The sequence below is a fragment of the Dromiciops gliroides genome, chromosome 4 (assembly GCF_019393635.1).
Source record: "Dromiciops gliroides isolate mDroGli1 chromosome 4, mDroGli1.pri, whole genome shotgun sequence".
In the NCBI taxonomy this organism is placed as follows: domain Eukaryota; kingdom Metazoa; phylum Chordata; class Mammalia; order Microbiotheria; family Microbiotheriidae; genus Dromiciops; species Dromiciops gliroides.
In genome coordinates this window covers 387069174-387094652 of record NC_057864.1, presented here as the reverse complement: position 1 = coordinate 387094652, position 25479 = coordinate 387069174, and the positions used below count along the sequence as shown (strand labels likewise).

The window sequence follows — 25479 nt, the reverse complement described above, 5'->3', positions numbered from 1 at the left end:
GATGTGCATACACGTGCATACTCAGCTATTTATGCACACATACATGTGTGCATGCATACAACCCTTCTTGATATCATTGATCTCCTTTGGGGTATTGTGACTGTTAGTGGTATCTCACTCTCTATTTTTCTTTAAAACATAATTCCAAACTGCTGTCCATAATGGACTATTGCCCTTTCAACATTGACTATTCTCATTTTTTTCGGTTATCTTCGCCAATTTGCCGAGTATGAGGTAGAATCTCAGAGTTTTGATTTCTATCTCTTTTTAGGCATTTGGAGGAATCATTCATGTGGCTGGTAATGGCCCATAATTCTTTGACATTTATTCACTGGGAAAGTAGCTCTTAGTTTTATATGTTTGTATCAGTTCCCTCTACATCTTGGTTACTGGAAATTTATCAGAGATGTTTGAAGGCAAAGATTTTTTTACCTAGTTGTATTGATTTTGTTTGGGAAAAAGCTTTCCAATTTCACATAATCAATAGAATATTTTTATCTTTTGTTATAAATCACATATTCATCTAGAACTTATTATGATTTAAGATGTGGATATAAATCTAATTTCTATCAAACTGCTTTCCAATTATTCTAGAAGTTGCTGTATAATAGCAGTTCTTTGCCAAGTAATTTACATTCTTGGGTCCACTGAATACTGTTATTGAGATCAACTGCTAGTGAATATTTGTTCAGATCTACATTTGTGTTTTTTGACTAGTGACAAACATTTTTTTTGTGTGTGTGGGGCAATGGGGGTTAAGTGACTTGCCCAGGGTCACACAGTTAGTAAGTGTCAAGTGTCTGAGGCTGGATTTGAACTCAGGTACTTCTGAATCCAGGGCCAGTGCTTTATCCACTGCACCACCTAGCCGCCCCCTAGTGACAAACATTTTTGATGACCTATGCTTTATAGCATAATTTAAGGTTTAGAAGTACTATTCTCCTTCAATTCCTATTTTCCCCATAATTTCTCTGCCTATTCCAGATGTTCTATTTCTCTATATGCATTTTATTCCATTTTATTTAAATCCATAAAGTTTTCCCATTGGTAGTTTGGTATACAACCACATTGGTAATCTGATTGGTATACAACCAAATTTACAAATCAATGCACAGGTCATCATTTACTATATTGCTCAAGTTTAACCATAAGCAATAGACAGGCAATTATTTGCTGTTTTTCTTTAAAGAGTATTTTGTAAATGCACCTATATAAGTCTTAAGTAAACCTCAAAAGACTGATTTGTAGATATAGTATGCATTTTGTAGTTATTTAGAATGGGATTATCCTTTCTATTATTTCCTGCTTCATTTTATTACTAAACAAATGACGCTAATTTTGTGATTCATTTTGTAGCTTGCTGCTTTCCCTAAGCTATTTATTATTTCACTTAGTTGCTTTGCTGTTTCTTTGGAATTTTCTAAGTCACTATGTATCACTACACAGGGACAGGATCATAGGAATACAGATCAGAGATTCAGAGCTAGAAAGGACCCTAGATGTCACTTAGTTTAATTCTCTCATGCTATGGATGAAGAAACTGAGACCCCAAGAAGTTAAGTGACTATCCCATGGTGATAAAGTTACTAAGTGGCAGAACTGAAATTCAAACTTAAGTCCTGAGACTCCAACTTAGTGCATTTTCCATTGTACAATGGATAATTTTGTCTTCTTTTTTTGCTTATGTTTATCCTTTCAATTCTTTCAAGTTTTATTTTTAAAAGAATTTTATTTTATTTTTGTGATAATAATAGCATTTTAAAACTATGTCAATTAACAATGGAGAAAAAGAACAAATCCTTGTTTTATCCTTGTATTTACTGTCAAAGCTTCAGGTGTTTCCTTAGTTCAAATAATGATAGCCTGATGCTTACTTTAAAAGCTGTTTCCTTATTCAGATATACTGCAAAAGTACACTTGTGAAGCCAAATTTTAGAAAGGCAAAAGAACATATCTAATCCTAACATATTTTTTCTAAGTATAATTGCTTTTGAATGGCATTTATATGATATTTATGACATTTTGAATGACATTTATATGAATTATATCACAAACCTAGTGAGTTATAAATTTTTGAAGTCCTCAGAAGATTAAAAAAAATTACTTAAGGATTTAAATTAAAGGTTCTTAACCTGGGGGTCATGAACTTTTTTTCCTAATAGTTTGTTAATTGCATTCCAATAATCTGCTTTGTAATATTATGTATTCAATTTTATACTTTTAAAAGCATTAATCAGAGAAGGGGTGTGCAGGCTTTATCAGAATGCCAAAGACATTGATGATACAAAAAAGATTTAAGAATCCTTGATTTTAAAAATCCTTAGTAAAAGGCCTTAGAAAATAGTGTTTAAGTATACCTAAATAACCCCTACAAATAACCATTGATGTCAAACATTTGGGGGAAAACATTCATAGCATAAGGGCTTTAAATATTACATAAACTTGAAAAAAGACAGGCATTGGAAACCTTACACAAATAAAGAACTATTACCGGAATCACTTCTGTTGTTACTTCCTGTTTGCTGAATCGATAGATAATGACATGTGCTGAGACACCAGCAATGCACAGCATTCTACTTTCTGGACACCATGAAATTATCTGAATGGCATATGGATCTTCATCTACAATGTCTGTATTTGGTCTGTCTTCTTTATTTCTTGATTTTTCAAACACTTTAGATGTTTTTAGCTTATATAGTACTTGAAGTGTTACTATAAAGAAAAAATTTATACAAATTAATATAATCAAATGTTTTATATACATTATTCATTCATTCAATTATTGTGTTATTAATAACTTATGCTCACAAGAACGACATCCACCCCAAATGAATATTTTCTGTGCATGGTCCAGGTAGATATATGGCTACATTAGTAATTACCAACACAAGAGGTTCTAATATCTTGAAAATTTCACTAATGTAAACATATAAGATGTTGGAAAATTAAGAGTATATATACACTATTCATTTTAGTAAATATTTATGTATACAAGAAGACAGTCATCTTAGTGTGTAAAAAATAAAGTTTCCTTACAGGAAAAAAAAAATCCATTATTGTCATTACAATGTTAAACACCCCACATTTATCTTGGGATTGTTGAATTATCAACCGGATCCCTAACGAATACCAACAAGCACGTGTTAATTGTAAGAAAGAAGTACTGGAAGGCTCCTTTAATATACCCACAGGTACTTTCATGATGGAGGTGTAAATGAAGCAGTGGACTTTGATTGAAAAGACCCAGGTTCAATTCTCTCTTTTGACAAAAGAAGCTTATGTGGCCATCGACCAGTCACTTAATGTCTCTAAGCACTACGAAACAGTTTAAGACTATAAATTATGGATAGATTGTGGTGTACTTAGATGAAGGAAATTCACACCATAATTTTTCACAAAGATGAAATCACAGGTTTTTGCTATGCTAATTACTGATCTACGTATACTGAACATTTATTCAATTTTGAAAACATTTAAATGTGGGACACTAAAGCTAATCTCATTTAAAGTTTGCTAAAATTCATAAATTGCTAAAAGGATTAAAGGATCTAGAAACCTCACAATATGTTAATATATAAATAATATTAAATTGTCTAAATCACTTACTTGCAGAGGCATCCCAGAACTTGATGGATCCATCTGCATGCCTATGAAATTAAACATGAGGCAAGAATGTGGTGAAAAAATAAGCAAAAATACCCATACATGTTTCTTTATTGGTATAAATAATAGTTGTCAGTTTTAAAAAATAGCTGTCAGCTTTAAGTTTTGTATCATCATTTTCTAAGTTCAAAAAAATAACAGTTGCCTTGCCTTGATAAAGAGAAAAAGATTAGAATTAATGTCAAAATAACGTGCCCTTCAAAGTAGTATCTTTGCATTGTATTACAAATTACACAAAGACCACAATGCAAAGAATCGTTTGAGTCAAAATCATATTCAGGTGAAGTTTACTGGTTTGGTCAAATTAGAATCTTACTTACCCTGTGATTATAATTTCAGGGTAACTCTGAGTACCCAATCCCCAGTTACCTCCACTAATAGGCCACTCCTATAAGAAAAAAAATAGTATTACATAAATGAACCACAAGGACTAATTTTATCCAGCTAACAAGCTTCATATAAATATATTCAGATGCTAAAATAAATACAAAATACCTTTTTGCTGTAACCTTGGCGTTTCTGTCTTGCTCCAACAGAATAAAGTGCAGGGATAACATCTACAGGACAATCAGCAAAATATTCACAACAGGTAACAGGAGATTCATGTATGCTCAAGGGGTAGGGATTTTCAAATATAGGATACCTTTAAGACAAGTAAAAATTTTAAATCAAATCAATTTGAAACAAAAATTATTTAACATTTAAATTCAAAATAAAAATGCAAATTATTTTAAATATACATATATATTAATAAGTATGAAAAAGTGGCAAGTTCAAGAAAAGCTTTAAAGTTCATAGAATCTTCAAAACAATCACACAACAATTTGAATGTGAAATAAAAACAATTTAGGCTAAAGTTTTATTCTATTTTTTAAAATACAACCTAATAAATGTAAGATTTTATCATAGGAAAGTATTATTTAAATCATTGCCTTCTGAAATGTAGAACTCTTCCAAGTATGTCCAAAAAGATCTTTAGAAAAGTATGCAACTAAATAAAAGGCATAACAATATTTGAAAGTGCACACATTTTTTTACTCATCTCTCCTTGTCTTCTAGCCAACCTCAAATTTAAGTAGAAAGATCCATATTGGGTAGTTTTCTCATCTATAAAATGAACGGGATAGAGCTATGTTCCCTCCTAACTCCAAGTCCTTTGAATTATCATTTGAATTATCATTTGATATGTATGGTTTTAAAGTATTTAATATGTACAAACTGCTAAATAAACAATAATTTAGAACCAGAAACCATTCCACTCATCACAAAGTATATTTATGGGTCCTAAATAAGATTTCGTGTTTAATTAACCTAACCTTTTCTTAATAAAAAGAGGACATGTGTGTGGAGGGAGGGGAAATGAACTGTGTGGAGGGGGTGGGGGGTGAAATGCGCCTGGGAGGGGAGGGGACATAGAAGGCCCCTATAGATAAAACAGATGATACAAAATAAAAAATTAACTTCATATTGACAAGATAGCAAATGAAAATTATTTTATGATTTAGGTATTTTCCTAAAGTTATTTCTAATATTAATATACAACAGCATTCATAATTTAGCTAAAAGAATGATTTTATACTTTTCAACTCACTTTTAATCAATCAATAAGCATTTATTGAAAACCCACTTTGTACCTGACATTGTGTTAAGTAATGGGTATATCATAAAAACAAAACGGAAATTTTGATAATGCTGATTAAAGTTCACTAACAAAATTTTCTTATAGACCTAATGTGAAAGAAATACCACTTCATTTCCCAATTATTTAAGAAATTACTTAATGATATATGATTACAGGACTACATGAATCTTCTAATAATTTTATTTTTTTGCTTTTGTTCTACAGAAGCTATGATATTTTGTTGTATACGGCTAAAGGATAGGGCTCTGGAATTTGTAATAAAAACAAAGTTGGAAAATATCAATTTTATTCACTAGAAAGAAGAAAGTTTCATCAGAGAAGGGGCATTTCTTCCAACTCAAGCATAGAAAATAACTCAAACTGCTCAGTTGAAATCAGTTTCATAGAACTGCAACACTGAATTCTACTGCAAATGAATCCTTTTGCTATCTTCAAACTTGCAAATCTTACCCATTTTGTGCAAGGTCTATAAGTACTAAATCTTTTTCCAGAAGGACAACCACAGCATATGGTTCTTGGAAATCTAAAATACCAAAACAAAAAAAATTTTTTTAAAACATAAAGAAAATGGAATGGAATTTAGAAATTTGATGATGACAATTTAGTTGTCACTTATTTCACTTTGCCAAAAAACATTATCTAACATTCTGACTCCCTGATGACTTATGAGTTCATATGTTATGAAGCAGATTTTGCTAATATGATTTTCATATTTCAAATTGCTATGCCTACGTATGATCAAGAAAATCTAAATTAAAATCTGAATATTTATAAACATAATTATCACAATTTCTATATCATAACTAAACAATTGTTTATAGGATAATAAAATAAGAGATGTTTTTTGCTTGTTATTGATATATACATTAAACACTAAATGGGTGATAATGACAATATATTTTAATGGGTACTTATAAATATGTCTGCATACAAATAGTTATGTGTGTTTTCTTCACAAAAATATAGTAACATAAATGAAGTTTATTAGGAAAACAAGTTAAAACGTTTACAAAACAAGTTCTACCTTCAAGGAGTTTCATCTACTATAAAGGCTATAACACATATACATGCATATACACACATGCATGCATGTGTTCATGTATGTGTGTGTGTATGTGTGTGCTTGGGTATATGAATGTGTACATGTGCATGTGTGTGCATGCATGTATGCATGAATGTGGGCATGTGGGTATAATACAAGATTACTTAGGAGAATAATAGTACTAATGATTAGGGAGCCAAGGAAATCTTTTACTCAGAAGATGGTATGAGAGATGAGCCGTAAAGAAAGATAAAGATGTTTCAAAGTATAGATGAAGAGGTTAACAGAGCAATGAGTCTGGTGACAAAATTGAATTGTTTTAGTTAAATGAAACAAAACAAACTTTGAAGAAGAGTCACATTTCAGAGGCCTGTAATGTTAGACTGAAGAGGCATGAAAGGTTTTTGTTTTTAGAAGGGGAATGATATAGCCAGAACTATGCCTTAGAATGAATTATTTTAGCATATATGTGAAAGGAAGATGAGAAAAACTGGAAAAAAGGGAGCCCTTATTATACTACTGCAGACAAAAAGTGATAAGGATCTGAATTAAGGTGGTAGCTAGAAGGAGTGGGGTAGTTAAGGGAAGAGTCAAAGCTAATGACAAGAAGACAGTAATGATCTCAAAAGAAATTGAAAAGTTTGGAACAGATTTGCAGGAAAAGATAATGAATTCTGTATTAGATGTGTTAACTGAGATGATGATGAAATATCCAAGTGGAATCTGAAAAGAGATGAGGGTTGAATAGCAATACACAGATAATGAGGTGGGGGAGGTAGAGAGCTGGAGGAACAAAGGGTGGGGAGAGAGATTTTATTAACTACAGAGTTAAGAAAGACTATGACAGAAAAGTGAGACCTAGTAAGGGATTGGGAAAACAGAGAGGGATAGAAAAATTTAAGCCTCTCATAAGGATGCAAAATATATTTAGGAGGAGTAAAAATGAGGGAGAAAAGAATGGTCAGAGATGAAAATGTCAATTCAAGAACCATACAAGTGACGAGCATATGGGAAGGTGAGACAGAAGGTAGGAACAGCCCTGTTAATGGTTCAGATGGAATGAAGGTGAAGGTTATCATAGGTGGGTATTGAGGAAACTGATCAGTCCTCAAATATAAGGGTGGAAGTTGAGGTAGACAAGAAATTGTAGTTGACTGAATCAACTGGAAAATTTTTTCTTGAATAAAGAAGTGATTGGAAAAGATGAGAAAAGATGAAAACAGCAAATGTAGGGTTTGTAGAAAGAGAGGAACACTGTTGATGGAGAACTAGTTCAATTATGCTTAAAAGTGACAAAAATGTACCTACCTTTTGACCCAGAAATCCAAATATAATCTAATTTGGTATATAGGCCAAGGATGTAAAAGGTAGATTTCATATACCAAAAATCATTTTTTTATTGTGCTTCCAAATAACTGGAAATATAGCAGATAACCTTCAGTTTGGAAATGTGTGAACAAATTGTGACAAATGAAAGTAATGGAGTATTAGTGGACTGTAAGAAATGGTAAATATGAAGGATTCAGGAAGACATGAAAAGTTTTATGAGAACTAATGAAAAGCAAGCATACACTAGAAAATAAGATATACAGTGTAGAAGTGAATTCAGCTTAAATATACTACAGTTCTCATTTTCCTGTGACTGGAGGTGATAAAACAGTACCTCAATAACCCTGATTTCAACCATGCTCTAAAACATAGTGAATAGTTGTTAAAAGTAACCTAATCTAAATGATCCTCAGGTAACCCTTGAGTTCATTTGCTTCCTCAATCTATATTTTATGACAGGATGTTTAAATTCAGACACTCTGGAAATAACAGGACCTACCAGATATCCTGATTTCTATTAACACATAATGCTTTTTTTTTTTTTTCGCTTGAGTATTACATAACATGCTCTGATTCACTGAAGGGGTAGAAATAGCCTCATTCAGAAACTGTTTCCCACAGTTAGCTAAGTGTTAACAAGAAAATCTAGACAAATCTTAAACTCTAAATGGAAAATGTGCTTTTAATCCCACAGTGATGTTAAGAGAACTTATCAAAATAAAAAAAATAATAATAAATAAAGGAGACAATGATTGGACTTGTGGATCACAGCTAAAAGGGTCAGGACAGAACACTAAAGATGGCGGGATTAAACCTAAAAAAGAGAGGCTTCTGAGTCTTAATGGGAGAAGGAGGATTTGCAAGTGGCATTAGAGCACAAAGAGCATGTCAAATCCTACTGGATGTGAGAGGACAAATCAGAACTGGAGAAGGTAACTAGAAATGCAGTGCCTTCTGTAGAGAGCCAATTTGTCATGAATGCATGAAGATGGGAGGGATGTGAAAAGAAAAGGCTTAGGATGGAGGGAAGTTTATTAATAATAGTGAAATAGTTCCATAACACACAACAGAAAAGACCAAGAAGAAAAGGAACTGGGGAAGGGCAGTAAAAATTAGAAATTTTGACAGCTGTATCCTTTCCCCAGAAAGCTTATCAAAAAGTAATGGGGTGGGGGTGGGGGGAGAGCTAGGTGGCACAGTGGATAAAGTACCAGCCTTGGATTTTGGAGGACCTGAGTTTAAATTCAGCCTCAGACCCTTGACACTTACCAGCTGTGTGACCCTGGGCAAATCACTTAACCCTCATTGCCCCGAAAAAAAAAAAAACCACCAAATTAATGGAATATTCTTATAACACAGAGCCCTGATCTAAAAGTCATACATAACTGAAGAACTGAATAACAACAATAAGAGGCAGCAAAGGCAGCACAGGCAGTATGGCACAGTGGCTAGAGAGACAGTAAGGAAATTCAAGTCCTGCCTCTGACATATACTGGTTATTTAAGCATGGGGAAATCACTTCACCTCTCAGTTGCTCAGGCAACTCTAAGATTATATGTGGTTGGTAAACTGCATTCATTAAGGGATTTTCCTTTGCCAGTGAAATCAGAAATCTGGACAAAATAAAGAGGAAAGAACATTATATATAGCTTACCATTTGGGTACGGTGTTTCACAGAGTGTAAGAAAATCAACAATGGAATAGTCCATTTCTAGAACAGCCGTGCTTTTCCCATGCATAACTGTCAAACATGGTCTCCTTCCTACAGTATCATAGGACAAACCTCCTGAAAGAATAATAAAAGGCTCCCTGAAAACAAAAAAGAAACACTTAGGGTTATGAAATGTATGGATGGGTTTCTCATACATTACTATCATTTCATAACATTACCAAAAATAATTTTGTCAATGAATTATTAAAAATAATCTACATTGAATGTCACAATCAAAAAAGTTTTTAAAAGCTTATCCATGATAAAGACAAATGGTCTTTATGTATCTTAGTATGAGTCATCAGTGTGCCTTCTCTCTCATCTTTCATATTTTTTTTCCCCTTCTCCTAATTAAATTTAAAAAACCAAGTCCTAGCAATCCATCCTTTGAGGTGTTCCTGGGATTCATTCCCTTCCCATGCCTCTCACTGTAACCCCACTACTTCTTCAGTCCAGACTCACTACTACTTCACTCGGTCTCCCATTAATTCATTACCGGGTCAAGGACAACTGTCTCTGATTCCAGGTTCTTCTCCAAATCATAAACAATGTGCCTCACTTTTCCTAAAATACACTATTATTCCTTACCTGTATACTTCATAAAGTCTAAAATTCCCCAGTGCTGTTTTCAAAACCCACCATTATCTGGTCCATCACACTATCCAACAGTATTTTCAATGACTCCTGAACATGAGCCTTTAACTCCAGACATGATATGACAGCATGTTCACATCATCCTTACTGCCATTGTTCACGCTATTTTCAATACTAAAAATGTCCTCCCCCTTCCTGGAAGAGCTCAAAAAGGATTTTAAAAATCAACTGAGAGAGGAAGAAGAAAAAATGGGGAGAGAAATGAAAGCAAAACAAGAAAACTATGAAAAAAGAATCAGCAGCTTGGAAAAGGAAGCACAAAAATTGACTGGCCAAATGGAAAAAAAAAGAGCATAATTTCACTGAAGAAAACAATGCTTTAAAAAACTCATTTGGCCAAATGGAAAAAAAGGTGCATAATCTCATTGAAGAAAACAATGCCTTAAAAAATTCACTTGGCCAAATGGAAAAAAAGGTGCATAATCTTACTGAAGAAAACAATGGCTTAAAAATTAAAATTGGTCAGTTGGAAGATAAGGAATCCATGAGACACCAGGAATCAGTCAAGCAGAATCAAAAGAATGAAAAAATAGAAGAAAATGTGAAATACCTCATTGGAAAGACAATTGGAAAGCAGATCGAGGAGAGACAATTTGAGAATCACTGGTCTGCCTGAAAGCCATGACCAGAAAAAGAATCTAGACACCATATTCCAGGAAATTATTAAGGAGAACTGCCCTGATATCACAGAACGAGAGGATAAAATCATCATTGAAAGAATCCACCGATCACCTCCTGAAAGAGACTCCAAAAGGAAAACTCCAAGGAATATTGTAGCCAAATTCCAGAATTATCAGGTGAAGGAGAAAATGCTCCAAAAAGCAGCCAAAAAGAAGCAATTTAAATATCATGGAGCCACAGTCAGGATTGCTCAGGACCTGGCAGCTTCAATATTAAAGGACCGCAAGGCTTGGAATATGATATTCCGGAAGGCAAAGGAGTTTGGATTGCAGCCAAGAATCTATTACCCAGCAAAAATGTGCATTCTATTTCAGGGGAAAAGATGGACATTTAATGACATTGTAGACTTTCAATCTTTCCTGAGAAAAGACCAGAACTGAATAGAAAATTCGATCTTAACATACGAGACTCAAGAGAAGTTTAAAAAGGTAAACAGAGGGAAAAAAAAAGTTACTCAATTAGGTTAAATTGCTTATATCCCTACACGGGAATATAATACTCATAACTCTTAAGAACTGTAAATGTATTTGGGCAGAGAGAAGGAGTTTACACAGAGGGTATAAATATAAATTGTCTTTGATGTGATGATACAAAAAAAATTAAAGGGTTAAAAAGGGAGTCTAAGGGGAGGAAAGGAAAGGGGAGGTGGAATGGGATGAATTATATCATATGAGGAGGTGAAAAAAAACCTATTACAGTAGAGGGAAAGAAAGGAGGGGTGAACATTGTTTCAACGCTAATCTCATTAGATTTGATTCAAAGAGGGAATAACATACGTTCATTGGAATAAAGAAACAGCGCATTCTTTAGGGAAGCAAAAGGGGAAGGGAAAGGGGGGGGACTGATAGAAGGGAGGACAAAAGCAAGGGAGAAAAGGGTAAAGAAAAGGGGGGGTGATAAAAAGGGAGGGCAGATCAGGGGAGGCAGGGGTAAGAAGTAAAACGTTGGTGAGGAGGAATAGGGTGAAAGAAGGGGGGAAAAGTACAAAGGGGGTAAATAGAATGGAGGGGAATAGACAGTCAGTAATAATAACTGTGAATGTGAATGGTATGAACTCTTCTACAAAACCGAAGCAAAATGCAGAGTGGATTAAAAACCAGAATCCTACAATATGCTGTTTACAAGAAACACTTTTGAAGCAGAGAGATACACACAGAGTAAAGGTAAAAGGCTGGAGCAGAATATATTATGCCTCAGCTAAAGTAAAAAAGGCAGGGGTAGCAATCCTTATCTCAGACAAAGTGCAGGCAAAAATAGATCCCATTAAAAGAGATAAGGAAGGAAATTACATCTTACTTAAAGGTACTATAGATAATGAAGTAATATCAATATTAAATATGTATGCGCCAAGTGGTATAGCATCCAAGTTCTTAGAGGAGAAGTTAAATGAGTTACAAGAGGAATTAGACAGTAATACTGTACTAGTGGGGGATCTGAATCTCCCCCTCTCAGAATTAGATAAATCTAGCCAAAAAATAAATAAGAAAGAAGTGAAAGAGGTGAATAGATTACTAGAAAAGGTAGACATGATAGATGTCTGGAGAAAATTGAATGGGGATAGAAAGGAATATACCTTTTTCTCAGCAGTACATGGCACATTTTCAAAAATTGACCATGTATTAGGGCACAAAAACATCATAGTCAAATGTAGAAAGGTAGAAATAGTAAATGCATCCTTCTCAGATCATGATGCAATAAAAATTACATGTAAGAAAGAGCCAGGGAAAAGTAGAATGAAAATCATTTGGAAACTAAATAATTTCATTCTAAAGAATGAATGGGCCAAACAAGAAATCATAGAAACAATAACTTTATCCAAGAGAATGACAATAATGAGACAACATACCAAAATCTATGGGATGCAGCCAAAGTAGTGCTTAGGGGAAAATTTATAGCTCTAAATGCTTACATGAATAAAAAAGAGAAAGAGGAGATTAATGAATTGGGCATGCAACTTAAAAAGCTAGAAAAAGAACAAATTAGAAATCCCCAATTAGACACTAAATTAGAGATCCTGAAAATCAAAGGAGAAATGAATAAGAATAAAGCAAAAAAACTATAGAATTAATCAAGAAAACTAAGAGCTGGTTTTATGAAAAAACCAATAAAATAGATAAAATATTGGTTAATTTGATTAAAAAAAAGAAAGAAGAAAACCAAATTACCAGTATCAAAAATGAAAAGGGTGATGTTACCACCAATGAAGTGGAAATTAAATCAATAATTAGGAATTATTTTGCCCAACTGTATGCCAATAAATTTGACAATCTAAATGAAATGGATGAATATTTACAAAAATACAAACTGCCCAGGTTAACTGAAGAAATAAAATCCTTAAATAAACCCATATTAGAAAAGGAAATTGAACAAGCCATTAATGAACTCCCTAAGAAAAAATCCCCAGGGCCAGATGGGTTTATGGGTGAATTTTACCAAAGATTTAAAGAACAATTAATTTCAATATTATACAAATTATTTGGAAAAATAGGTGAAGAAGGAGTTCTACCAAATTCATTTTATGACACAAATATGGGGGTGATACCAAAACCAGGCAAAGCAAAAACAGAGAAAGAAAATTATAGACAAATTTCCCTAATGAATATTGATGCTGAAATCTTAAATAAGATATTAGCAAGGAGGTTACAGCAAGTGATCACCAGGATAATACACTATGACCAGGTGGGATTTATACCAGGAATGCAGGGCTGGTTCAACATTAGAAAAACTATTAACATAATCAACCACATCAATAAGAAAATCAACCAAAATCATATGATTATCTCAATAGATGCAGAGAAAGCTTTTGACAAAATACAACACCCATTCCTAATAAAAACACTGGAGAGTTTAGGAATAGGTGGAGCTTTCCTTAAAATAATAAACAGTATTTACCTAAAGCCATCAGCAAGTATTATATGCAATGGAGATAAATTAGAGGCCTTCCCAATAAGATCAGGGGTAAAACAGGGATGTCCATTATCACCCCTATTATTTAATATTGTCTTAGAAATGTTAGCTTTAGCAATCAGAGAAGAGAAAGGAATTAAAGGAATTAGAATAGGCAAGGAGGAAACAAAACTATCACTCTTTGCAGATGATATGATGGTATACTTAAAGAATCCTAGAGAATCAACTCAAAAATTACTTGAAACAATTAACAACTTTAGCAAAGTAGCAGGATATAAAATAAATCCACATAAATCATCAGCATTTCTATACATGACCAACAAAGTCCAGCAGCAAGAGATAGAAAGAGAAATTCCATTTAAAGTAATGGTAGATAATATAAAATACTTGGGAGTCTACTTGCCAAGACAAACCCAGGAACTCTATGAACACAACTACCAAACACTCTTCACACAAATCAAATCAGATCTAAATAATTGGAAAGATATCAATTGCTCATGGATAGGCAGAACTAATATAGTAAAAATGACAATACTGCCTAAATTAATTTACTTATTCAGTGCCATACCAATCAGACTACCTAAAAATTATTTTAAAGAGCTAGAAAAAATAATAACAAAATTCATCTGGAAAAACAAAAAATCAAGAATATCTAGGGAAATAATAAAAAAAAAATTCAAAGGAAGGTGGGTTAGTAGTACCAAACCTGGAGGATTACTATAAAGAGGCAGTCATCAAAACTATCTGGTACTGGCTAAAAAATAGAGTGGTAGATCAATGGAATAGGCTAGGCTCAGGAAATGCAGTAGTAAATGACACTAGTAATGTAGTGTTTGATAAACCCAAAGACTCTAGCTTCTGGGAGAGGAACTCAGTATTTGACAAAAACTGCTGGGAAAACTGGAAGATAGTATGGCAGAAATTAGGCATAGACCAACATCTTACACCTTATACTAAATTAAGGTCAAAATGGATACATGATTTAGACATAAGAGGTGATACCATAGGTAAATTAGGAGAAAAGGAATAGTCTACCTATCAGATCTTTGGAAAGGAAAACAGTTTATGACCAAACAAGAGATAGAGTATATTATAAAATGCAAAATGGATGACTTTGATTACATTAAATTAAAAATTTTTTGTACAAACAGAAGCAATGCATCCAAAATTAGAAGGGAGGCAGAAAGCTAGGAAACAATTTTTGAGGCCAGTGCTTCTTATAAAGGCCTCATCTCTAAAATATATAGGGAACTAAATCAAATTTATAAGAATCCAAGTCATTCCCCAATTGAGAAATGGTCAAAGGATATGAACAGGCAGTTTTCTGAGGAAGAAACCAAAGCTATCTATTCCCATATGAAAAAATGCTCTAAATCACTATTGATTAGATAGATGCAAATTAAAACAACTCTGAGGTACCACCTGACACCTATCAGATTGGCTAAAGTGACAAAAAAGGAAAATAATAAATGTTGGAGAAGCTGTGGGAAAACTGGAACACTAATGCATTGTTGGTGGAGCTGTGAACTGATCCAACCATACTGGAGAGCAATTTGGAATTATGCCCAAAGGGCGATAAAGTTGTCCATACCCTTTGACCCAGCAATACCACTTTTGGGTCTTTTTCCCAAAGAAATCATGGAAAGGAGAAAGGGACCCACATGTATAAAAATATTTATAGCTGCTCTTTATGTGGTGGCAAGGAATTGGAAGTTGAGGGGATGCCCATCAATTGGGGAATGGCTGGACAAGTTGTGGTATATAAATACAATGGAATACTATTGTGCTGTAAGAAATGATGAGCAGGAGGAGTTCAGAGAAACCTGGAGGGTCTTGCATGGGTTGATGATTAGTGAGATGAGTAGAACCAGAAGAACATTGTACACGGTATCATCAACATTGAGTGTTGATCTACTGTGATGGACTATATTCTTCTCACCAATGCAATGGTACAGAAGAGTTCCAGGGAACTCATGATAGAAGAGGATCTCCAAATCCAAGAAAAAAAAACAACTGTGGAGTATAGATGCTGAATGAACCATATGATTTCTTTTGTTTTTGGTGCTGTTGTTTCTATTTTAAGGTTTTTCATCATTGCTCTGATTTTTCTCTTATAACATGACTAATGCAGAAATAGGATTAATGTTATTATGTATATTTACATATATATAACCTATATCAGATTACCTGCTGTCTAGGGGAAGGGGGAGGGAGGGGAGGGAGGGGAGGGAGGGAGAAAAATCTGAAATTGGAAAGCTTGTATAAACAAAAGTTGAGAACTATCTTTACATGTAACGGAAAATAATTAATTAATTGATTTAAAAAAAACTGCTCTGATTCATAAGGGAGAAAAAGAAAACTTTCAGGCTCACATAGTTCTTTTAAAAATACTCCAGACCAAAATCAAAGCTATCAATAGTCACATGAAAAAATGCTTAAAATCACTACTAATTAGGGCAGAAAAGCAAAATGACATGCTGGAGAGGATATGGAAAATTAGGTACACTCACAAACTGTTAATGCAGTTGTAAATTGGTCCAACCATTCTGGAGAACAATTTAGAACTATGCCCAAGGGTTATAAAACTGTACGTACCCTTAATCCATCAATATCACTACCAAATCTATATCCCAAGGAGATACAACCAAAGGGGAAAAAAGGATCTATTTGTACAAAAAATACTTATAGCAGCTCTTTTTTTGTTGTGGCAAAGAACTGGAAATTGAGGGGATGTTCTGGGGAATGGCTGAACAAGCTGTGGTATATAATTATTATGGAATACTACTGTGCTATAAGAAATGATGAGTAGTATGGCTTCTAAAAACCTGGGAAGACTTGTATGAATTGATATAAAGTGAAGTGAGCAGAACCAGAAGAACACTGTATATAGAAACTGCAACTATAATGATGATCAATTGTGAAAGATTTAGCTATTCTAATCAATATGATGATTCCAAGACAATTCAAAAGGACCCTGATGAAAAAAATACTATATACCTCCTGAGAAAGAACTGATGGACTCTGAGTGCAGACTGAAGCATACTTTTTCACTTTTTTCTAATTTTTCTTGTGTGTATGTTGTTGTTTTAATGAGCTGGTTAATATGAAAATGTTTTGTATAACTTCACATGTATATATGATACCACAGAGCTTCAGGGAGGAAGTCTCAAAATTTTAATGAATTTCTAAAAAATAAATATTTTTTTTAAAAAATGCTTCTGATACAATTTACTAAATTCTTCCATCTTCCATTTGGAAGAAAAGATAGGGTCAGTATCACGTTAGCATCGTGCACCATCCTTTTCATTCACTATCACACCAGTACTATGCTTTGAGTGGCAGGAATCTTTTGATGACTTGACTAATCTTTTCTGGAATGCTTGGTCATCTTGGTTTTATAATTTGTTTCTTCTTGTTTAGCCCTGATGACATTCCTGACATGTTCTCATGCAACAGATACTCCTAAAGCAACTGATAAAAATGTCTTTAATTTGCTCAGCCTGAAATACCATAATTGCCTCTTTATTTGATTCCTTTATGGAATATTGAAGAAGGAAAAGAAGAGCTCTTCTTCAACCCAGACAGTAGCTTATTTTCTTGAGTAGTTAGCAAGGTTGAGAAGGGGAAGCCTGGATCTAAGCATTCTCAAGGAAGGGAAACCACAATTTTTAGCAATTGCAGAAATGCTATTTCTGAATAATATTTGAATGGAACTGAAACCAGGACCCAGGCAAGTTTGTTAAGGACTGAGGAGCCTAAAAGAAACCAAAGGACTCATAAAGTATTGGAGAGACTCCTCAAATAGGCAATCAGCAATTTTCTAGTCATGAGTATTTCCTTTAAAAGGAGAGTTGGGAGGTACTGGACAAGCTGAAGATAGGTGGATAGTTAGATATAGATATAAATAAAGATATTTCCCCTATCTACAGAGATATGTATTTATAATAATATCTCCCTAAAAGATATTGATTACATTTAAAATAGAAAATAACTTATTATCGTTGCAGAAGTCATTTATACATCAGTTCTCTGATTAGTCAAGGTAACAACTCATTATATAGCAAAGATTAAAATCAGTATCAAATCATATTAAAAATAAGAATATATAATGCCTAATTGAGGAAACTTGAACATGACCTATTTTAAAAAACTAAAGGTGTCAAAAATGGGAATGGGATTTTAAAAATACGTATTAGCACAAACTATCACCATTTCTTAAGGCTATCTACTTTAAATTAAGTTGAAGAGACCAAATGAACTTAAAAGAACAAACTCCATCAAGTTAACATGATCTATTTCTCCAAATGAGATAGTAATAACTAAAAGTAATACCAATTTAGAATAAAATTGTGTTTATCAAATTTTATAGACACCAGTTGTGGAATATTATGGACAATATGAACCTCTTATAGCACTGAAAGGCAGAAGCATAACTTGATGAGAGGTCCAATTAAATGATCTATCCTGAGGCTGTTGATGGATGAAAATCAAAATAAAAAGACAAATAGATGGAGAGTGGAAAATCTCTCTCAAAATTTCAACACTAAACTTTTTTTTTCCCATGACACCACATTTGGGCTCTGAACATGAGAGTCCCCAATGTGTTTCACAAAGAAGTGAATGGCACTAAAGAAAACAAGAATAAGTTTTCCGAGAGAGAGAGAGAGAGAGAGAGAGAGAGAGAGAGAGAGAGAGAGAGAGAGAGAGAGAGAGAGAGAGAAAGAAAACAAGTGAGCACAAGCGAGCACGAGCTATACTAGACCATGTACACACAGAGGAGGTTATTCTTGGAAGTAACAATTATGAAGCTTCTTAAGGATTGATTCTCAAGTCATATGAAAGAAGAAGGAATACTAGAGGATTAGTAAAGCACTGTAACAAAAAAAGCAACTCAGGATAAAAATCACAGATCCATATATGCTTACTTTACTATTTCTACAAAATTTTGGTGAGAAAAATCTATGCACACATTGTAAGACTTCTTGAAGGTATGAAAAGAGAACAGGCAGTCTTTTACAACTGATATTACAAAGCAGACTACATCTTTATAGTAATTGGCTAAAATGTGTTGAGAATATACACTTATTCTTTGTTGCCTATTTAAAAAAGCATTTGATTCAGTAGAGTAAATATTATCTTTGTTTTTGTTTTTGTTTTTTTTTTGTTGTTTTTTTTTTGTTTTTTTTTTTTTAGGCAATGGGGGTTAAGTGACTTGCCCAGAGTCACACAGCTAGTAAGTGTCAAGTGTCTGAGGCCGGATTTGAACTCAGGTACTCCTGAATCCAGGGCCAGTGCTTTAACCACTGCGCCATCTAGCTGCCCCCGAGTAAATATTATCTTAAAGGTTCTCTTCCAACAGGCTATTTCCCATGCATGACAAAATCAGGAATTCTTGAAATATTTCTTGAAAATAACATAAAGAGTTGACCCTCTTATCATCAATAAGTAAGACATAAGAGGAAAAGTAGATGCAGAAGCAAAAAAAAAATAAGAAAAACTAAAGTTTTAGTTTACACAGACTTTATAGTCTGTCAGACACTCTAATTATCTCATCATAATATGGAAGAAAGTCAAATAAACAAATAGGCCAAAAGATAATAAAGGATTAAAATCCCATTTTGACAAAAAAAAAGTATTTATGGACAGTAGCAAGAGAATTCTACATTTCAAATCAACCCACAGAATAGTTTTCTTTCTCAGAGACATTAGAGTTATTTGATGATGAGTGAGAGAGAGAGAGAGACAGACAGACAGACAGACAGACCGTGGTTGGTGTCCAAGGCTTAAGATGCTAATTTAAAAAAATACTCATTTGTATTTAAAGTTCTGAGTTCCAAATTTTATCCCTTTTTCTTTCTTTCCCCTCCCCTTTCCATGAAGCAGTAAGCAATCAGATATAGATTATACATGTGCAATTGTGTCAAGTATTACCTAATTAGTCCTTTGATATAGGAAAAATCAAAAGAAAAAATAGCATGCTTCAGTCTGTATTCAATCAACATCAGTTCTTTCTTTGAAGGTAGACAGTATGCTTCTGTATTAGTCCTTTGGGATTGTCTTGGATCATTGTATTTCTGGGAGTAGTTAAATCATTCGCAATTCTTCACTGAACAATACTACTATCAACACACAACATTCTCCTTGTTCTGTTCACTTCACTAAACGTTAGTCATATAAGTCTTTCCAGGCCTTTTCAAAATCATTCTGCTTGTCATTTCTTATAGCATTATAATATCCCAGTATAATCATGTACCACAGCTTTTTAATTTGGGGGGGGGGTGGAGCAATGAGGGTTAAGTGACTTGTCCAAGGCACACAGCTAGTAAGTAGCAAGTGTCTGAGGCCACATTTGAACTCAGGTCCTCCTGAATCCAAGGCTGGTGCTTTATTCACTGTGCCACCTAGGTGCCCCTTGTACCACAGCTTCTTTAGCCATTCCCCAATTGATGGACATTCCTTTAATTTCCAAATCTTAGCCACTACAAAAAGAGCTTCTATAACCATTTTTGTATAAATAGGTCTTTTTCTCCTTTTTGAGATGTCTTTGGGACATTAACCTAGCATTGCTATTGCTGGTTATGATGGTATTTTGGATAAAATTCAAAGGTAGGGGAATTAAGATAAGAGGATGGGGGATTGGCTGGGGTGGAAGAAGGGTACAGTCTGGAACAAGGAAGGCTGAAAGAGTTTAGCAATTTAACCAAAAATAGGGCTGAAACTCTGATGTCACTGGCAGAAGGAACTACTAAATGAGGAAACTACTTCTACCAATACTAGTTAGCATTTTCTCTGTTCTCAGAGTAAGAGGTAGAAAGTGGAGGGGTGATAAATTAACATGGTAGGAAGATGGCATGATTGAGTGTCTAGGGCTGGCTAGATGCAGTAAGCTCTCAACAATCAGAAGGGTCCAATGGTAGGGGATGGCGGAGTGCAGTGAAAGAACTAGAAACAAAAAAGTAAGGAAATTAATGTATACTCCTCAGTCTTTAAGCTCTCTCATTCTTTTTTCCTGAAACATGCTTTTCTGTACATTTCTCCTCAACCTCATCTTCCTCTCTCCAGGGAAGTCATCAAGTATCAGAGTGCATGTTGATTTAAATTGGACGGTCTCAATAAATAATCTTTTTAGAATTTCTCTATTCCTTTGTTCCTCAGCACTCAATGCTGCTGCCTAAACTACGATATGTTCAAGGTGGTCTTTTTGAAAATACTTATCATCAGAACTGTTATGTATGATAATCTAATAATCCATTATAGAATGTTTCTTGTTACCATTGGTTTTTCTATAAAACCCATTCTACCAACTACCTACTTCTATAAAACCCACTCTACCAACGTTTTGTTTCCCAACCTATTTAGTTGCAAGTTCCTTCTTTAATTTACTCTAAAGAAAAGATGCCAAGGTTGAAATGATTAGTTCTTTCAGAAATATGACCACTACTAGTCACTGGACAAGGACGTCACATTTAGAGCATCAACACATTTTATTTTGAATATTGTTGTTCTTCCCTGGCACTATTACTGAAGAAGGATAAGAGGCTGTACGGATTTTGTCTAAAGAAAGTACAAGATATCCAATGAAACAAAGTCATCCCATGGGAATTTGGAAATTAAAATGGAAAGAGGGTAAGAAACAGAAAAAAATAAATATTTTTTAAAATGTTTTCTCCATTAAAGAGAGTAGTAGCACCACACACAAATCTTAACTGTACAGCCTCAGGTGAATTACAAGGAAGATAATGGCTATAAAGAAAACAAAAAGGGAACATTCAACTAAGTGGACCAAGTGTATATAAAGAAGACCAGTGCGAAAAGAGACAAATGAAAGGGAATTTAAAAACTGATATTCAAAGTACCTGAAGGAGAAAAATGTAATAAATACATAGAAAAAAATTTGAACTTACCAACACCAAAAAAAGTGACCAAAAAAGCATCAATAATTACTAACCTATAACACTAGGTTATTTATATAAAATCTTTAGAAGAGTCATTTGTACATAAATCAAGGGTATGCTTGATGAGAATAGTAGTATGAAACAAGGTTTTCACAAATGATATTCAACAATGGATCACATCTTTATAATTTACAACTAACAAAAATATATATAGAATATGATCATATCCTACTAATTGTTGATTATGAAAAAAGTATTTGATTTGGTAGAACAAAACGCTGCTTTATAGGCTCTTTTTCAATAGGCTCTTTTTCAACAAGGTGTCTCTTATTCATATGTTAAAATCATTCAAGATTCCCTGGAAAACTATAATAGAAATAATTCTTTTCAATAACATAAGTATAAATATCAAATAAAAAATAAAACATTGATGTGATCCATCGCAGAGTCCAAACAGAAGAGAAATCTGATTCCCTGTGGATGCTGAGTTTTCCAGATGACCTATTTATTAATAATACTGTCCTAATGGCATCAAGCTCCAAATGCTTCAGCACCTTCTAGATAAGATCAGTAACTATTCAAAAGAATTTGATCTATCTACAAAGGAAATACCAACTAGCTGGAGAATGTCTATTGCTCAGATTTTAACATAGATTTGACTAGACAACCTACAGAACTTGTCAATCAATATGTGAGTCTTATTCAGACAACAGAGAAGATAATAAATAGGGTCCAGAGTTGAACACAAGGAAGAAAATGGGCTGGATTGCCTTTAGGATAATGCAAACCTTCAATAATAACTCTCAAATTCCCATGAAAACAAAGACATAGCTTTTTTTTTTTTTTTTGGCAGGACAGTGAGGATTAAGTGACTTGCCCAGGGTCACACAGCTAGTGTCAAATGTCTGAGGCTGGATTTGAACTCAGGTGCTCCTGAATCCAAGGCCAGTGCTTTATCCACTGCGCCACCTAGCTGCCCCCAAGACATAGCTTTTTAATTCTAAACTTTTAGCAGTTTTGCTGAACAGTGAAACATAGAACATAACAGTATCTATTAAATTAATAATTACTATTACACTGAGGGAAATGGGAAGGAACATGCTTGTTGTGAGTAGGCTGTAACATAGATTTAATGAGAAACTTCATAGAAATATACAAGTAAATGTCATTAGAGGATTTTATGACAAGAAGAGAAGATAGATTGATCCAATGTTAGAAATCCTGACGGGTAAACTGGTACCCTTAGAATAAAGTAAGGAAGGGCACTAATATTATGCATGGGACCCTTGTGATGAAATTCTGGGAAGGCATGGACAAGAGTCACAAAAGATAGGCAGACATAGATGGATTGCAATTTGTATCACGGGAAAGACAGTTCAAATTGAGTCATAGATCCACTTCAGTATTTCAGTATGAAAATGGTCTAGAGAAAGTTGGAGAATTTTATAAATACCACATAAGAAATCATAAGGGACAAGAATAAAAGTTGCTGGACATGTGATATTCAGTTGTTTTGGTTGTGTCCAACTCTTTGTGACCCCATTTGGGATTTTCTTGAAGTGGTCCGCCATTTCCTTCTCTAGCTCATTTATAGATGAGGAAAGTAAGGCAAAGAAGGGTAAGTGACTTGCTCAGATTCACATAGCTTTCTAAGACCAGATCTGAGCTCAGGAAGATGAGTCTTCCTGACTTCAAGCCTAACACCTAACTGCCCAGGTTGCTGGACATAGCAAAATTATTCCAAGAAGTTCATAACTTTTGGAAAAATTAATATGGAATGACTTTCTAGATGGTAGCATATCAATAATAAAATGATACTTCAAGCTATCTGCCAATAACACCAATTATGGATGAAATACTTTTTAAGTGTTGGTACAACAGGAGGTAATTTAAAGCTATCTTGTAGATGACATCTCTGCTCAAAGTAATATTTTATACTGTGAATTTTTTCTATGTTTTATATTACTATGCTCTATTCCAGTATTTTATAAAATTTCCAGGTAAAATCATTTTCAAGAAACACATTATATATTTCTTTGTAGATACTTTTGAAATATAAGATTACTACTCTATTTGTTATTCTTTACATTTCCCAATAATATACTTAACTTTAAGAATTATTAGATTGTCTGTCATGTGAAGAATAAAACACAATTAAGCTGTGACTGCAATGTTTTAAGCAAAAGGCCTTAGACCACGAAAGTTATCTGAAGGTTTTTTGGGGGGGGATGTGTATATATAACTTCTTATTCAGTAACTATATTCTGGCTAATTTGTAAAGTGCAATTAAACAGCAGTAAAATAATGTATTCTAGGAAAGTGAAAACATTCTTACAATGAGAAAATTCTGGGCTTCAGTTTAACATTATCTGATTTTATGTTTAATAAAAATCAAATTTGTCTGTAATAATAAAGCTATAAAAGGGAGAAAATAATAATTGCTAATCTAAAATAATATTTCATAGGTTTATAAATGCTTTTAATTCTTTAAGAAAGATATTGAAGTGTATTACTAACATTAAAAAGGATTACTTTTATAAGCTTTAAAACAATTGTTACCCTGAACTGCTGGGGAATGTGAATATCATGGTATAATAAATATTATATTACTTGTTGAATATAACTGTAAATAATCAAAGGCCTTCATGGATTTTCATTTAAGTATCTTATTAGTATTTGAGTAATGCATTTGTAACTCAATATAAAATATCAATGAAAATAAGTACATTTTAAAACTTAAAAAAACATGAAAAAAGTTATTACACTTATAGGTCAATCCTAGAATCCACAGTTTCTAAATAAATGGGGACAATTTTTTAAATTTAGAAAATAAATATAAACGTAACATAGACAAAGGGTTTTATTTGCTCACATTTCATAATGAAAAAAGAGTAAAAACTAAAGTCTGCCAATCTAACAACTAGTTTTCAATAAATTTAGGAGAAAATATGCGCATTACATAGTTTAATCTAAAAGGAACATACTTAAAGTTATCCAATATGAGAGGAAACACATAAGTGAAAAAAAATAGCTTGGCTATTATTTTTCCTTTGAATTGATGGGAGCCATAGTGAGTAATGATTATATAGGTAAGTCGTATATAGCTTGTTGCTATATGAGTTGTTATAAACCAGGACTACTATCCTAGTGCCCTTGGCTCTCTGATGACATATAGCCATACCAGATGGTAGCAGCAGTTCTTTCCTCAGGAATAGACATGATTAAAGGTTCTGAAGTCACATTAAATAAATGGTAACTTCATCAAGTTGGCTGTTAGAAGCACTTTTCAGATCATTGTCCTTCGACCTTAAAGAGGACCATGAAATCAGGGTGATGTCATGCCTTTCACTGAATTGGATTTAAAGGGAGGGATGACTGTGCAAGGTTACCAACCTCACTTTCTCCTCCAAGGCCATCTGGGTCCAGTGGCAAGATATACATCAGGATGACTGGAGATAGCCCCGGATGTTTAAGGTAATTGGGGTGAAGTGACTTGCCCAGGTACTAAGTAAGTTCCTGAAGTGAGATTTGAACTCAGGTCCTCTTGACTACAGGGCTAGCACTCTATCCACTACGCCAAAATATATCTATCTGAATGGAGATGCCTCCTCCAATTTTTTAGTAATACAGAATGGGGTACAAAGCTATCAAAAGAAAGTTTTCTGGTAAACCTACAAATCTTTGAAGAACCAAGTTATAAGTTATGCCTAGTTTTTCTTAAAAAACAAAAGAAGACCCCCCCCCAAAAAAACCAAAAAAAAAAACGGTAATGGCCACACCAGATAGGAAGTAGGCCACTGAAAAGCTGAACTATTAAAGAAATAGGGAATAAAGTTATTCAGAGAAAAAGCACTGTTGGATGAGAAGACCAAAATTTTAGTCCATGTGAAAGATGAAGTCAGAATTATAATAAATAAAGAACATTAGACTAGGTAAGTACCCTTCAAGTTTTGCT

General features: G+C 33.6%; 1 protein-coding gene across 4 annotated transcripts in view; it reads right to left on the bottom strand.

Annotated features, from left to right (window-relative positions):
* The window catches only part of STXBP5 (syntaxin binding protein 5), a 196271-nt gene that overhangs the window by 77591 nt on the left and 93201 nt on the right, over positions 1–25479 (bottom strand). For all 4 annotated transcript variants that reach the window (XM_043999574.1, XM_043999576.1, XM_043999575.1 and 1 more), the window contains exons 10-15: positions 9331–9485; positions 5756–5828; positions 4159–4306; positions 3984–4051; positions 3607–3647; positions 2492–2712 (exon numbers count right to left, since the gene is read on the bottom strand). In XM_043999574.1, the coding sequence (XP_043855509.1) occupies positions 2492–2712; positions 3607–3647; positions 3984–4051; positions 4159–4306; positions 5756–5828; positions 9331–9485 (706 nt within the window). The remainder of the gene's footprint in view (positions 1–2491; positions 2713–3606; positions 3648–3983; positions 4052–4158; positions 4307–5755; positions 5829–9330; positions 9486–25479) is intronic.